Source organism: Arachis ipaensis, chromosome B3 (assembly GCF_059453495.1).
Source record: "Arachis ipaensis isolate K30076 ecotype BB chromosome B3, ASM5945349v1, whole genome shotgun sequence".
NCBI lineage: Eukaryota > Viridiplantae > Streptophyta > Magnoliopsida > Fabales > Fabaceae > Arachis > Arachis ipaensis.
Window position 1 is genome coordinate 40178697 of NC_142438.1, and position 13611 is coordinate 40192307.

At 36.0% G+C, this 13611-nt stretch overlaps 1 protein-coding gene and 1 pseudogene across 2 annotated transcripts; one reads left to right on the top strand and one right to left on the bottom strand.

Moving 5' to 3' along the window:
* Window positions 1-1910: 1910 nt before the first annotated feature.
* LOC148570379 (inactive tetrahydroanabasine acetyltransferase pauper allele-like) lies at window positions 1911-2641 on the bottom strand (annotated as a pseudogene).
* A 5142-nt stretch (window positions 2642-7783) lies between these two features.
* PAP28 (purple acid phosphatase 28) lies at window positions 7784-11957 on the top strand. 2 transcript variants are annotated; one of them, XM_016333449.3, is made up of 3 exons: window positions 7784-8331; window positions 10000-10406; window positions 11114-11957. In XM_016333449.3, exons 1-3 carry the CDS (start codon window positions 7998-8000, stop codon window positions 11576-11578), a joined length of 1206 nt encoding a protein of 401 aa, XP_016188935.1. In that variant the 5' UTR covers window positions 7784-7997; the 3' UTR covers window positions 11579-11957. The 2 variants fall into 2 exon arrangements, with proteins under 2 accessions (XP_016188935.1, XP_016188936.1); XM_016333450.3 differs by having other exon boundaries at window positions 7878-8331; window positions 9987-10406.
* The last annotated feature ends 1654 nt before the right edge of the window (window positions 11958-13611 follow it).

A 13611-nucleotide genomic window follows, 5' to 3' on the forward strand; every position in this document is an offset into this window, starting at 1 on the left:
TGGTGCTCATTGTTCAGATCAACAACGAAATGCTAAAAAATGTAAGTTAGAAACATATCATATGGAAGAGATATATTTTTTTATCACTTTTGATGCAATCATGTATATGGAACATCATCAAATATGCAAAAGAGATTTCTGTTTTGTTGAGTATTGCATAGAGAATCAAGGTATCACAGAAGGTGACTCGTTGATATGAACTACTTTGGGACATGAAAATGTGAGTGCTGAGGAGGTAAAGTTGGATTTTGACAAGACCTGGGACTCTATGGTTAGGAGTCATACCATCTATGAGAGATATATTCTCACATATGTTAGCCAACACCTCCTCATATGATATACCCAGATCATGATCTCATTTACCTGAGATGTATGCATTCACGCCAACATCGTAATAATCAAAGACATCACTAAGGGATTCTTTGTTCAATTATATTTTTCGGCCTTTAACATATGATTGAATGCTTCCTTCATGGTAGTACATGTTGGCATAAAACTTTCTAACTAGATCAGGGCAGACTGATTTTCTGATTTTAAAAAATTTTTCCTAGTCCAAATAAACAAAGTTTTCTTTAAAATCAATCCCCTTTTCAGCCAGAGCATTCAGATCAGCCACATAAGTGTAGTTTGGATTGGATTTGATCGGTTTTGAGAAGTAGATCTGAAATTCGATGCGATCCATGCGGTTTGTAAAAAATAGAATCCAATCAAATCCAAATTAGTGTGGTTTTAATTGGTTTTCAGTTTGGATTGGATTGGATGAGCGATTTAATTTGGATTGGTTTAGATTTGAACACTCCTATTGCTAGGAGGTCGGTCCGGGAAGGTCGAATATGTAGAGTTTATGACTTTGGGCTTTGTCTGTTTTCTGGGCCTGCCTTTAAATTTTGGGCTAGGGTACAAACAGTTTTAATGTATATTTTGTATTTCAATATGTATTCTATATTGATGACTGATTTTGATGACTAATTTTGATATACACCTAGTGTTTTCTTTTCACAATACTCCTTTCTAGTTTCGACTCCCATCCAAATCTCTTCAACATCTTCATTTGGTGAGTTGGACTAGTATAAAAATGTAATAATAAGTTAATAACATTTTTCTATACCAAAAAATAAAAGTTAATAACATTTTCTATCAGAGGAAGTTGCAATTCTATTCTCTAGTTAGTCAAATCAATTTATCTCTTGAATAATGCTACGTGATCAACAAATATTATTATTTTTGGCTAATATTTGACTAGTAATAATTTATACTCATATTTACAAAAGTTTTATATACAAAAAGTATATAATTTACACATATATTTATTAGAGTTTGCATACATTATTCAATACAGTTTGTATTTATATTTTTTAGAATTTATATATATAAATTAGTAAAATTTATTTAATAAAGACAGTTTAATATTTGTATTAATTAAATAATGACTAAATAAAAAATACTAAAAAATCATCAAAATTTATTATTTTTGGCCATCACTTAGTTATCAATTCATTTTCTATAGCCTAGTAATTCAACAATATATTTTATCTCATACTTTAAACATTAATGGCTATCTGATAGTCAAAAATAATAAATTCTAATGGTACTTTAGCATTCATCGAATAAAGAGTAAATAGCCATTTTGACACCCGAAAGATTCTATTTTTGACAAAACGGCTCAGCATTTATTTTTGACAAAATGACTCCCAAAAAATATATTCTATTTGACAAAGTGACCTAAATATTTGGTCAATAATGTATTCATTCAGTCAACAATTAAATTTTAATGACATTACTAAGCTACCCCTATCATTATCATCACTATCGTCACTCCCATTCCACCCCATTCTTTTTCTCCATCTCATTTCTCTGTTACTATCCATGTTCACTATCCAAACTCACTCACTCCATCATCATCGCTGCTATTACTCCCACCCTATAAGGAAGTTCTTGATTAGCTCCACTATTTTTCAAATGGGTCTCTCTATTAAATCCTTCACAGTCACCTCAACATACATTAGAACACAAATGTTAGTACGTTACCCCAATATTCATCTGACAGTGCTGGTTTTACCACTCTTTGTATGTTAACTGAGTATACTATAATTGTAATTAATGTTAAAAATTGACAAATTGAAGAGTACTACTTACTTGGACCTCTAAATGTAAGCAGAAAGAACCTCAAAAATTGTGAGTTTGAGATTGGATTGTTCAAACAATGATCTCTCAATGCTTCCAGGGACTCGTCCTGAATGTGGAAGCGCTCCCTCACAACATCACAGGCATCTGTTTGGTTCGGCAAAACCCTTTTTCCAAATTCACAAACTTTCCGACCAACGCTGACTCCACCCGGGGAGGGTTCCTTGCTCTCAACAACACCTCACGATTCCAAACTTGTTCAACCAGTATTTGAGTCAACCCGCGAGCCAATTCGGCCACCAGGTTGAAGAACAAGCTCCCGCCTATACCGTCATCAAGCACATGATGGATGGCATCATGCAACGTGAACCCACCGCACCCAAACACCGTTATTTGGAGCATGCAAGGGTGCTCCATTTCCTCATTGGGGCATGCGTCGGGTGCTAATTAACTGCTAAACAAAGTTGAAATTTGGGTCGTTGAGGTAGTTTACTGATTCAAAGGTGATGTTTGCGATTAGGGGTGTTCATGGTTTGGTTAATTCAAAATCCAAACCAATTTTTTGGTTAACCAAAAATATAGTCATGGTTAATTAACCAAATTGGTTGTACATGATAAAACTGGTCATTAACCGGTTAGTAAAATTTGAAATCGGTTTTTAACCAGTTATTAAAATAAAAATCAATTTTATACCAAAAAATTAGTTTTTATACTTTAAAATCAGTTTTTACACAAAAATTAATTTTTTTACAGACAAAACCCAAATTTTTAACCTTTTTCTTTAAATTGAATTTTTTTAGTCTAAAAATTATTTTTTTTGTTTCTAAATGATATGAGTAACATTTGTAAATAATGAAATCCCTTCCATTGCTTCGTTCCTTTTTCTTTCTTATCTCTTTTCAGCATTTTCTATAAATAATTTTTTCTAATGTAAATAATTTTCTTTCTAAATGATACGAGTAACTTTTTCTTATCTTCTTCTCTCCATTTCTCTCCTTTTCTCTCTCCCTCCTCTCCTCTCTTCCTTCTCTCTCTCTCTCTCTCTCTCTCTCTCTCTCCCCCTTCTCCTCTTTCTCTCCTTCCCCTCTTTTCGTCTTCCTCTCTCTCTCTCTCTCTCTCTCTTTCCTCTTTCTTTCTCTCTCTCTCCTTGCCCTCACTCTTTCTCTCTCTTTTTCTCTCTCTCCACCCCTTCTTTTCTCTCTTCATTTCTCCCTTTTCCCTCTCTCTCCTTCTCTATATCCTCCTCCTCTCTCTCTCTCTTCTCTCTCTTCTTCCTCTCTCTCGCTTTGGAGAGAAGAGGAGAAAAGAGAGAGGAGAGAGATAGAGAGTGAGAAGAGGTGGAGAGAAAAAGAGAAAAGAGAGAGTAGGAAAAGAAAGAGGAGAAGGAAAAAGAAGAAAGAGGAGGAGAAAGAGGGGAGGGGAGAGAAATAAAGAAGGAAAGGAAAGAAAGAGGAGCGAGAGAGAGAAAGAGATAAAGAGAGAGAGAGAGAGAGAGAGAGAGAGAGAGAGAGAGTGAGAGGGGAGGGAGAGAGAGAGGAGGGAGAGGGGAGAGAGAGAGAAAGAGAGAGAGAAGAAAAAAGAGAGGAGAAAAAAGAGAGATAGGAGAGAGAAAGAAAAGGAGAGGAGAGAGAGAGAAAGGAAGAGGAGGAGATAGAGGAGGGGAGAGAGGGGAAGGGGAGAGATGAATAGATAGAGAGGAAGAGAGAGAAGGGGGAGGGAGAAAGAGGACAAGGGGAGAGAGAGAGGAAGAGGAAAAGAAAGAGGGAAGAGAAGGAGAGAGACAGAGAGAGAAGGAGAGAAAGAGAGAGGGTAAGAGCAAATGAGAGAGAAGAAGAGATGGGGAGAGAGAGGGAGAGAAGGATAGAGAGATAAGGGAGAGAGAAAGAAAGGGAGGTGGAGAAAGAGGGAAAGGGGAGAGAGAGAGAGAGAAAAAAAAAAGGGGAGGGGAGAGAGAGAGGATGGAGAGGGGAGAGAGAGAGAGAGAAAAAGAGAGGGAGAAGGGGAAAGAGAGAGATAGGGGAGAGAGAGGAAGAGCGAAAGAGGGAAAAGGGAGAGAGAGAGAAGGGGGAGAAGAGGGAGCGAGAGAGAGAAAGATAAGAGAGAGGGGAAGGAAGGGAGAGAGAGAAAGAGAGAGGGGAGAGAAAGACGGGAAAAAAGAAGAGAGAGAAAGAGAGAGAAATAGAGAGAGAGAGGAGGTTGTGAAAGAGGGGAAGGAGAGAGAGAGAGGGAAGAGGGGAAGAGAGAGAAGGAGAGAGACAAAGAGGAGGAGGAGAAAGAGAAAAATGAGAGAGAGAGAGAGTAGGGAGAGAAGGAGAGAAAAAAGGGAAAGAGAGAGATAGGAGGAGAGAGAAGGGAGAAAAACCGGTTTTAGTTTTGGTTAACTGCTTAAAAATCGATTTTTTTTTTAATTTGGCTTTAGTTAATCAATTCTAAAAAATATGGATATAGTTTTTAAAATTGTTTTATTAAACTGGTTAACCAAAATGTGGTTATGATTTTTTAACCAGTTAACCACATTTTAGTTTTTTTTATGAACATCCCTATTTATGATGGTGGCGCGAATAAAGGGAACTAGGGGTGTGCATGGCCGGGTGAAACCAGGTTTGACGTGACCCACACCCGACCCGAAATATGCACCGGGCCCATTTATGAGACCCGAACCCGACCCTAGACCCGATGAAACCTATACCCTTTTGGGCCACGACTATACCGGGTGAAAACCGGGCCAAAACCGGGCCATTCACATTACCTTACCTTTTCTAAAATTAAAACATAACCACAATCAATACTAATATTGTCTAATAGCACTAAATATTTAAATCAATACAAACAACACAATATTATGCATTAGTCTTAAAGTCTTATGCATTCTAAATATAAAACATTAGCTTAATCTTATAATAACTAAACAAATCAAAATATTAAAGTTTACAAAACAATAATTCCACATGAATAACCATCATCCATCAATAGCCATTAATGTTGTCAACTTGTTCCTTGTGATGTGGATGCATTAATGAAACCTACAAAACATATAAAGTTACTCATTTTTCATATAAAAGATTATTACTTGAAATAAATAAGTCACAAATAATAAAAATATCATAAATGTACCTTCAACAATCTTCTGACTACTATCAAATAAATCAAACTCTTGATCTCCATCTCTTTGTTTAAAAAAGCACAACCAACTTTGAGTGCATATCAAAGCTTCAGCCATTAATGGTGACAAAGAGCTACGGAAGACATCAACCACACGTCCACCAGTGCTAAAGCATGATTCAGAAGCAACAGTTGAAACTGGAATACCTAAGATGTCACGGGCTATGAGAGAAAGAATTCTGTATTTTGAAGCATTCACTTTCCACCAAGCCAATATATCAAAATTCTCATCTTCCACAGTATCCTCGGCCAAGTATCTCTCCACATCTGACTTGCTATCTGCATTAGCCTTCCCTCTTTTTTGTTTTTTCCACATATTCACTCTATTTTCAGAAATGCCCTTGGCACCAGCTGAGACTTTAATATTGTCATAAAAAATATCTCTAGATGAATCTCCACCATCATCCCTCCCTTTATCATCGGCAACCTCTTTTTCATAAAACTTATGCAACGTGTCTAATGTGAGTTTAACAAAACCAGTCATGCTAGTAGACACTTCCTTGTCATAAACATCCTCCAAACACCAACAGAGATAATCTAGTTTGTACCGAGGATCCAATACAACAGCAACAAGTAACAATTGATTAAATTTGTCAACCGGTCCCCAATAGTTATCATATTTATGTTTCATAGAACATGCCATGCTTCCTAACAATTCAGTGATTTTGGCTCCAAGATGTTAATTGAGAAGCAACAGATGCAATTTCATGAAAATATTTGTTTGATGTAACATGCAATTTTATGAAAATATTTTAACAGACTTCTTACAATCTTCCAAGTTATAACCCTTAAAGGCTTTGCATAGATCCTCTTCTTCCTCAATTTTGGGTATATAGCCATGAAGTGTCCCCTTCTTTTCCGCTTTAGTAAATATCCACTTATGAGCACCCTTTAAGTGCTTATTTAGAGAATTTGTTCCATGTTTAGTAAGATGACAACCGTATTTTTTCTGACAATGATCACATTTGGCCTGGTGCTGTCCCTTTGTCTCAGCCAACGGAAGTTCAGTAAAATACTGCCAAACATACGATTTCTTTCCCCTACGAGAAGCTTCTGGATTCTCAATGTTTGTATCCTTATCTTCTTCATTAACTTGTGGTTCAGCAGGAGTTGTAGCGGCATTAATAGCAGAAGTAGCAGGATTTTCAGCAGAAGCAGCAGGATTTTCAGCAGAAGCAACAGGATTTTGAGCTTCAATTTTCGTTCTTGTATTCTCCTCAATCATAAAGATAGAAACCTTATAATAATGCATGAAGAACAAAATAATAATCAACTAAACATTACACTGGTCACTAAACAAAATAATAATCAACTAAATAAATTAGCAAAAAAATCAGTAAACACCAAACACATCAACAATTTAACATCTCTAAATTCACAATAATCAAAGTTCACAATAATAAAGAATCAACACCCACAACCTTAATCATAATTCTAATAATCAGAATCAACAACCACATCCCTAAATTCACAAATTTTTATAATCAAATTATCAAAATTCCTAATCCCTAATCAGAATATTAATTAAATAACAAAATTAATTGTTTACTTGAGAAGAAGACCGAAGAAGAGAGCGGAGCAGAAGGAGAAGGACTAGCAGATGAGCAGGGAAGAAGACGACCGGGCCAAGCACAGATGCGACACGTCACGAGAAGTAGGGCAGCACCGTCGTCCATCGAACGAACGGCTTCTCCAGAGACTCAAGACTGGGTAGTAGGGTGAGACTGCCTGGTGCGTGCTTGCTGGGAAGACGAGGATGGAGTAGCAGGGGACTGCGTGATGCGTGCTTGCTACTGCTAGGAGTACGTCGTCCGTGGCTGCTTGCTAGGAGACTGAGAGTGGGCCGTGGGGAGAGAAGATGAGGTCAGGGGTCACTGGTCGGCGTCGGCCGTGGGAAGTGGCGGAGTGGAGACTGTCGAACTGGGGAGTGGGGAGTTGGGAGTGGGGACTGAGGACTGAGGACTGGGCGAGTGAGGTTGAATGGCTGAGGGAGTGAGGTTGAATTTCTCAGATGCGTTAATGTGCCCTAGCCCCTTTTCCCCCTGATTCAAATTGTATGAGACTATGAGCGCATAATTGAGTTATTGGGTGACCCGAGCCATGGCCCGGTCCCAGTTTCACCAAGTTTCAAGGTTTCATTTTTTTTCTGTCGGGTCAACCCCGGATCTCTTCGGGTCCAGGTCTTCATGACTCAAATTTTATTGGATCCGGTCCGGATCTCGGGCCGGACCGGGTCGTGCTCACCCCTAAAAGGAACTCTCTGACTAGCAGCACACCAATGATTCAAATTTTGTAAAGAGATAATAATGATGAGAGAAAGATAAATTAATAATTTATATAAAAAATAAAAATAAATTAATAATTTATATAAAAAATTTAATCGTTGTCTGGATAAATAAATTATTGACTAAATGTTTAAATCACTTTATCAAATAAAATATATTTTTTAAAAGTTATTTTATCAAAATAAATATTAAAGTCTGTTTTGTCAAAAGTTAATTTTGACACTTACAAAATGGCTATTTACTGTCGAATAAAAGTACTGAAAATTGCTTCTCCTGCCGTTTTTCTTTACCTTCAGACCAAAAACAGGGTAACAGAAACTGTTTGCCAATAACTACCAGATAAACATATGGTTTTGGGAGCGTTCCGTTGGAGTCGGAGAGGTGACCGATAGCAAAGCAGGCACTCTGCAAATTACATTCACAGTGATGGATCCTTACACAAAGCATCATCAGAACCGCAAAAACTCTCTCTTCTATCTCTTGTTGGTGCTGGCAGCCGCTCACCTGCTCTCTCGCAAGCTCTACCTCGACGGAGACGAAACAGTGCGCGTCAAGAAGGTCGCCGATCTCCCCCTTCGCTTCCGTTCCGATGGAACCTTCAAGATCCTTCAGGTGGCGGACATGCACTACGGCATCGGCAAGGTCACTCGCTGCCGAGACGTCTTGTCCTCCGAGTTCGATTTCTGCTCCGATCTCAACACCACTCAGTTTCTCGAGCGCATCATTCGCGCCGAGAATCCTGATTTCATTGCCTTCACTGGTACACTTCTTTAATTATTGCTACTTTCTCTGACTTTTTTTGTTGTTAATTGTTATTAGTTCCTTTCTTGTTGTGTCTTGCTTGATTGGTAAAGCATGGATGTGAATGGCTTGTATGCTTTTGATTACGTAGGAGATGATAATACATAATACATTTTCTTTTTCTGAAATGTTTTGAAGTTTGGAAGTTAGGGGAGTTGACTTAAATACATACTAAATGTAGCTGTAGTGAAAAGAAGTTTGTTCTTAATTGGATATGCACGAAATGATATTTTACGGTTTGTCGCTGTTATGTTTAGATGTTGGTCTTGGGAGATTAAAGGAAAGTTTCATAGAAAAGCTTTCTATCGCTTTATGGTTTATTTGTAGTAAAAATAAGAACGTACTGCAGCGGGAAGTGTAGAGCAATGAAAAGGGATGTATTTAGGGAAAGGAGGGTTAAGCAATAAGGACTAGGATAGATGGCATAATTTTACCTTCATTTAGAAAAAGGGAAATAAAAGGGTTTAATTTATCTTTCTAAAACATCTTGTATTAAATCCTCCTAAATCCTAATACTTAATAAGAGAAATGATTTGGACTCCTTGTAGATCCTCTTAATTGTTAATTGATGGAAAATTTGTTTGTTTTTTAAGATTTTAAGACATTGAAAATATCTAATTTTGAATTTGGTTTCTAGTAGTATTTAGGAGTATTTTTTACTCCCTTGCATTTTGATTAAGTGTTAATTTGATTTGGTTCCAAATAAGTGTTCATTTAGAAAAGTTAGACAACAATAATTATTTTTTTTCCACTAATAACTCTATTAAATGAATGAAAGAAAGTAAATGGAATGAGAAAGTATAAGGAGTATGTAATTCTTCTGTACAATTAATGTAGTTTATTGAAAATCAAGATGTTTTCAGTTATTTCCTTAATCCATGTGCATATTATAACGAGACACTTATTTAGGACCTGAGGAGTACAATGTAAATATCAGTCTATCATATTAGTCAATTAACAAAGAAAATATTAAATGAAAAAGCAAATGTATTTACTATCTTGTGATCATAAAGAAAAGAATGTCAAACTATCAAATTCTTTTTTCATTTAACAATGAAGAGAATTTAAGATTAGCATTTCCAGAACTCCCAATTCTTAAAACAATGAGAATTCAAGCTTCAAGGTATATCTAAACTTTCCCATTCCTTCTTACCCCTGCTAAATCAAACACAGAAAGAATTAAAACAAGTTAGGTTCTGCTTGGAATTAGGTTTTTAGCTTTGAGGACTCAATGACAGAGTTCAACTGCTTAGAGCTTGATGTACCTACTGATTTCAAATGACAGGGTTTATAGACACAATATTTGTTTGGAATTTTCTGAATAGGTTGCTAATCTTCTACCTATCCAAATGTATTTGGAACTAGCAGTGTTTAAGCATTATCTGGTTTAGAATAATTCTTCCAACTTATGTCTGCCTAAAATAAATATTTCGCTACTATTTCTCTGTTCAATATCTAATATGGCTGAAGGTAATTGTGCTGCTTTTCGTTGGGGTCCTACTTTTCATGTTTAGTTACCATATGGTAATGTACTAATGTCTTCTTTTTAATTCAGAAATATTCTCTTGAGTGTGTGTTTGATTTGCCATTCGTGCCTAATTAACATTGGTTCAGTTATCCCAATTAGGGGATAACATATTTGGATCAAGTACACCTGATGCTGCAGAATCTCTTAGTAAGGCCTTTGGTCCTGCCATGGAGTCGGGCATTCCTTGGGCAGCAGTCCTGGGGAACCATGACCATGAATCATCTATGAATCGGGAAGAATTAATGAGCTTCATGTCCCTTATGGATTATTCTGTCTCTCAAATCAATCCATCATTTGATGGTCTCACTAGAACTACTAAAGGTGGTGTGACAACTAAAATTGATGGCTTTGGGAATTATAACATAAAAGTATATGGTGCTCCAGGTTCCACGATGGCAAACAGTAGCATTTTGAATCTTTTCTTTCTTGACAGTGGAGGAAGGGCTTTCTATCAGGGATTTCGAACATATGAGGGTATAAGGGAATCTCAACTTAATTGGCTCCAGGTAATAACAATGTTTGATTTTTAAATTCTTCTTTTATCCCAAAAAAGAAATTAACAATGTTTGGTTTGAATATTGTTATCTGTTGGTCATTAATGATAGAGCAAATTCTTAAATTAGTCATGCACCGGGTAAATTAATAATCAATTCAATTAAGGATCAAGTTGGTATCCCAAGATACGTTGAAGAATTAAACTGATGTCCATTTTAGACATCAAGCAATCTACTCAATGATAAAGAATCAAACTCTGTAGAAGACTAACTTGATAGTTGATATAGCCATATACATTTGGCCGACAAAGTTGAGTTTTAACTACCATTCAAATGCTTTTAATATGTTGTGAATATAGAAAAAGAATTCAACACCTTTAATTTTCTAAATTCTGCGCCTAATATGGCTTATAGTTTCTTAGAGCTTAAGATAGTTTACTTATATTTTATTTTCTCTATTTATTGTTAATTTTGGGTGGTGGTAGATAGTGATTGTTTAGATGGTTAAATAGCATTTTTCCTTCATCCTTTTGAATTTCACCTTTGATAGCATACCATCATAGCTTTAACACTTAATCTAAGCAAAATTATTAATGTCATGGTGAAAAGTGTTAGTCCTACTGTGCAATATTATTTATATTATTTTATGTTTAATTGTACAATATTATTTTATGTTATTTTAGATTCACATTAACATCTTGCAGGTCACATACTAACAGGGGCAAAAACAGGATCCTCTTAATCCAAGTGAGGATATTCCCCTCAGCAAACCACCAGCACTTGCATTTTTCCATATTCCGATCCCAGAAATTCCACAGCTGTGGTACAAAAAGATTGTTGGCCAATTTCAAGAGGCCGTAGCTTGTCCAAGAGTGAACTCAGGGGCCTTGAAGACCTTTGTCTCCATGGGAGATGTGAAGGCTGTGTTCATGGGCCATGACCACACGAATGATTTCTGCGGAAACTTGGATGGGATATGGTTTTGTTATGGTGGCGGCTTTGGATACCATGCCTATGGGAAGCCTGGTTGGCCAAGGAGAGCAAGGATCATCATGGCTGAACTTAAGAAGGGAAAGAATTCCTGGATGGGTGTGGAGAGAATCAAGACATGGAAACGCCTTGATGATAAGAAACTGAGCAAGATCGATGAACAAATCCTGTGGGATCAACGGCTGTCAAGATGACCGTGCTACGCCGGAAGTTCTCGCCAACTGAGCCACGTGAAGAGTACCAGATTGTGTGTCTGACTTTCTTCTTGAAAAGACTGTTACTCTTTAGTGGTCTTTTTATCTCTCCGTTCATTGTTGTGTAATCCATCTTACTGTCATGGTTTGGGACCACCTATACTAGGTACATGTAGCCTTTCCACTTGAGTTCGAAAGTTGACTCTAATTTATTTTTCCCTTCCGCTCTACCCTCTCCATCAATATTGTAATTCTTGTAGGTCGTCAGTTACTATAGAGTGGAAGACAATTAGACAAAGGCCAGATGCATTGTGTTTAGTGCTAACAGTATAGAATGGAATTAGAAATTCAAACCACTTGTGATACATTTGGTTAGAAAGCAGCAGTGTGTTCTCGTGTTCATCTTAAACTCTAAAACCATAACCATTCCATCTCCTTTTTCTTGTATTTTCCACAATATGTTTGGTTGGAGGGGAAATGGGGTGGAAATTTTCACTCTATTACATATCCAAAGCTTGTTGATCCTTGTTCAAAGTTGCATGAATAAATAAATAAAGACTCTAAAAAAGTTGCTTGAGACCGGAACAATTCTGCAGCAGAAAAATGTTCAAAATAAAAGAAAAATATCATTTTAAGTTGGTGACGATTATTATTTCACTATACAATAGTAATACCATTTTAATGGTATATATGTACCGAGAGGAAAAAGAAAAAGTTATTATAGTCCCATGCTTATGGTTGATTTTAAATTGTTATCGTCACTACAATCATGATCATCGCTCGATCGTTGTTGATACCAGTTGTTTTACTCAAATTTTTGTTCCATCGTTAACAACAAATAAATCAACAATTTTCGAATTTTGTTTCACAATCTTAATTCAAGGAGTGGAAACGACTCCTTTTGTGGGTGTCTCAAAGTCTCAATTGTAGTTTCGAACAAAGTAAAATGCAGAAATTAAAACGAACAGGAAATTAAAAAGAAGGTGAAAGAAGAAACATGAACGTAAAAGAGAAAAAGGCGTAAAAGTAAAGAAATTTTATTAGTAAAAACTGAAAGAAAGCAAAGTACAAGTGTTTGAGTTCAGAGGAATTACTTAAGATTCCCAATTTTACTCTGTGATGCCAAGGGGCTGAGAGCGTTTTGGGTCTCTAAGTGTTTTCCAAGAAGAACTGAACTCATTACAACGTGTTCCTAAAGCTCTATTTATAGACTAGCCTAATCTCAATGGGCAGTTACTCTTTGTACACCACTTGCAGGAAATTTGAATTTCTTGTAGCTGTTCCCGCACTTCTTGCTTGCTGTTAATTTCAAAATTTAAATAAATAACCAACTATCAAATGATCTAATTTAATTTAAAATAGATATAAATATTATATATAGGAACATTACTAAATAACTAATTATTTTTTTTTATAATTTTCTTATAAAAATTATATTTTGTCTAACAAGATGCCCCCCAAGATTTCTCACTTGAAGATATGCAATGATTAAAAGTGAGAAAACTTAGTTGTTTATTGACATTTTTTTTAATTTTTGATATTGAGAGTCAATTGACATTTTAGACACATCCGCTTGACAGATTAAATGCCTACTAGTAATAGACTTAACAGAATTTCTAAGTCTAAAAAATTTTTACATTAATAGTTGAACTGTCAATGGGGTCTATTCTTTTGTATGAAATTTTTAAGTGTGTCAAATGATATCTGTTCTAATTTCAGCACATTAAATGTGTATCAATTGACCTTTGTTTTGACTTTTAATATTTCAATTAAGAGTTTTTTTTTTTTTTGATACACACTTTCATTGTTTTAATTGACACAATTTTCCTAACTTCAGAAGTAACAACATCTTAACTTCGTGAAGTCGTTTCTTTCATATGTTAAACTCCAGGTGTCAATTAAATTTGATAAAATTTCTAATCCTATAAAATCTCCACACTAACATTCTAATAGTTTTGACTCCAAGCGCTAAGAGACTCAACAGAATTTCTAAGTCAATTAGGCTTTTGTATTTATGAAGTACATACCCAAAA

What these genes read in the sequence shown, in the direction of transcription:
- PAP28 (XM_016333449.3), top strand. Translation starts at nt 7,998, where the DNA reads ATGGATCCTTACACAAAGCATCATCAGAACCGCAAAAACTCTCTCTTC. An exon ending in TGATTTCATTGCCTTCACTG is followed by an intron (nt 8,332 to 9,999) that starts GTACACTTCTTT and finishes TATCCCAATTAG; the next exon opens with GGGATAACATATTTGGATCA. An exon ending in CTCAACTTAATTGGCTCCAG is followed by an intron (nt 10,407 to 11,113) that starts GTAATAACAATG and finishes ACATACTAACAG; the next exon opens with GGGCAAAAACAGGATCCTCT.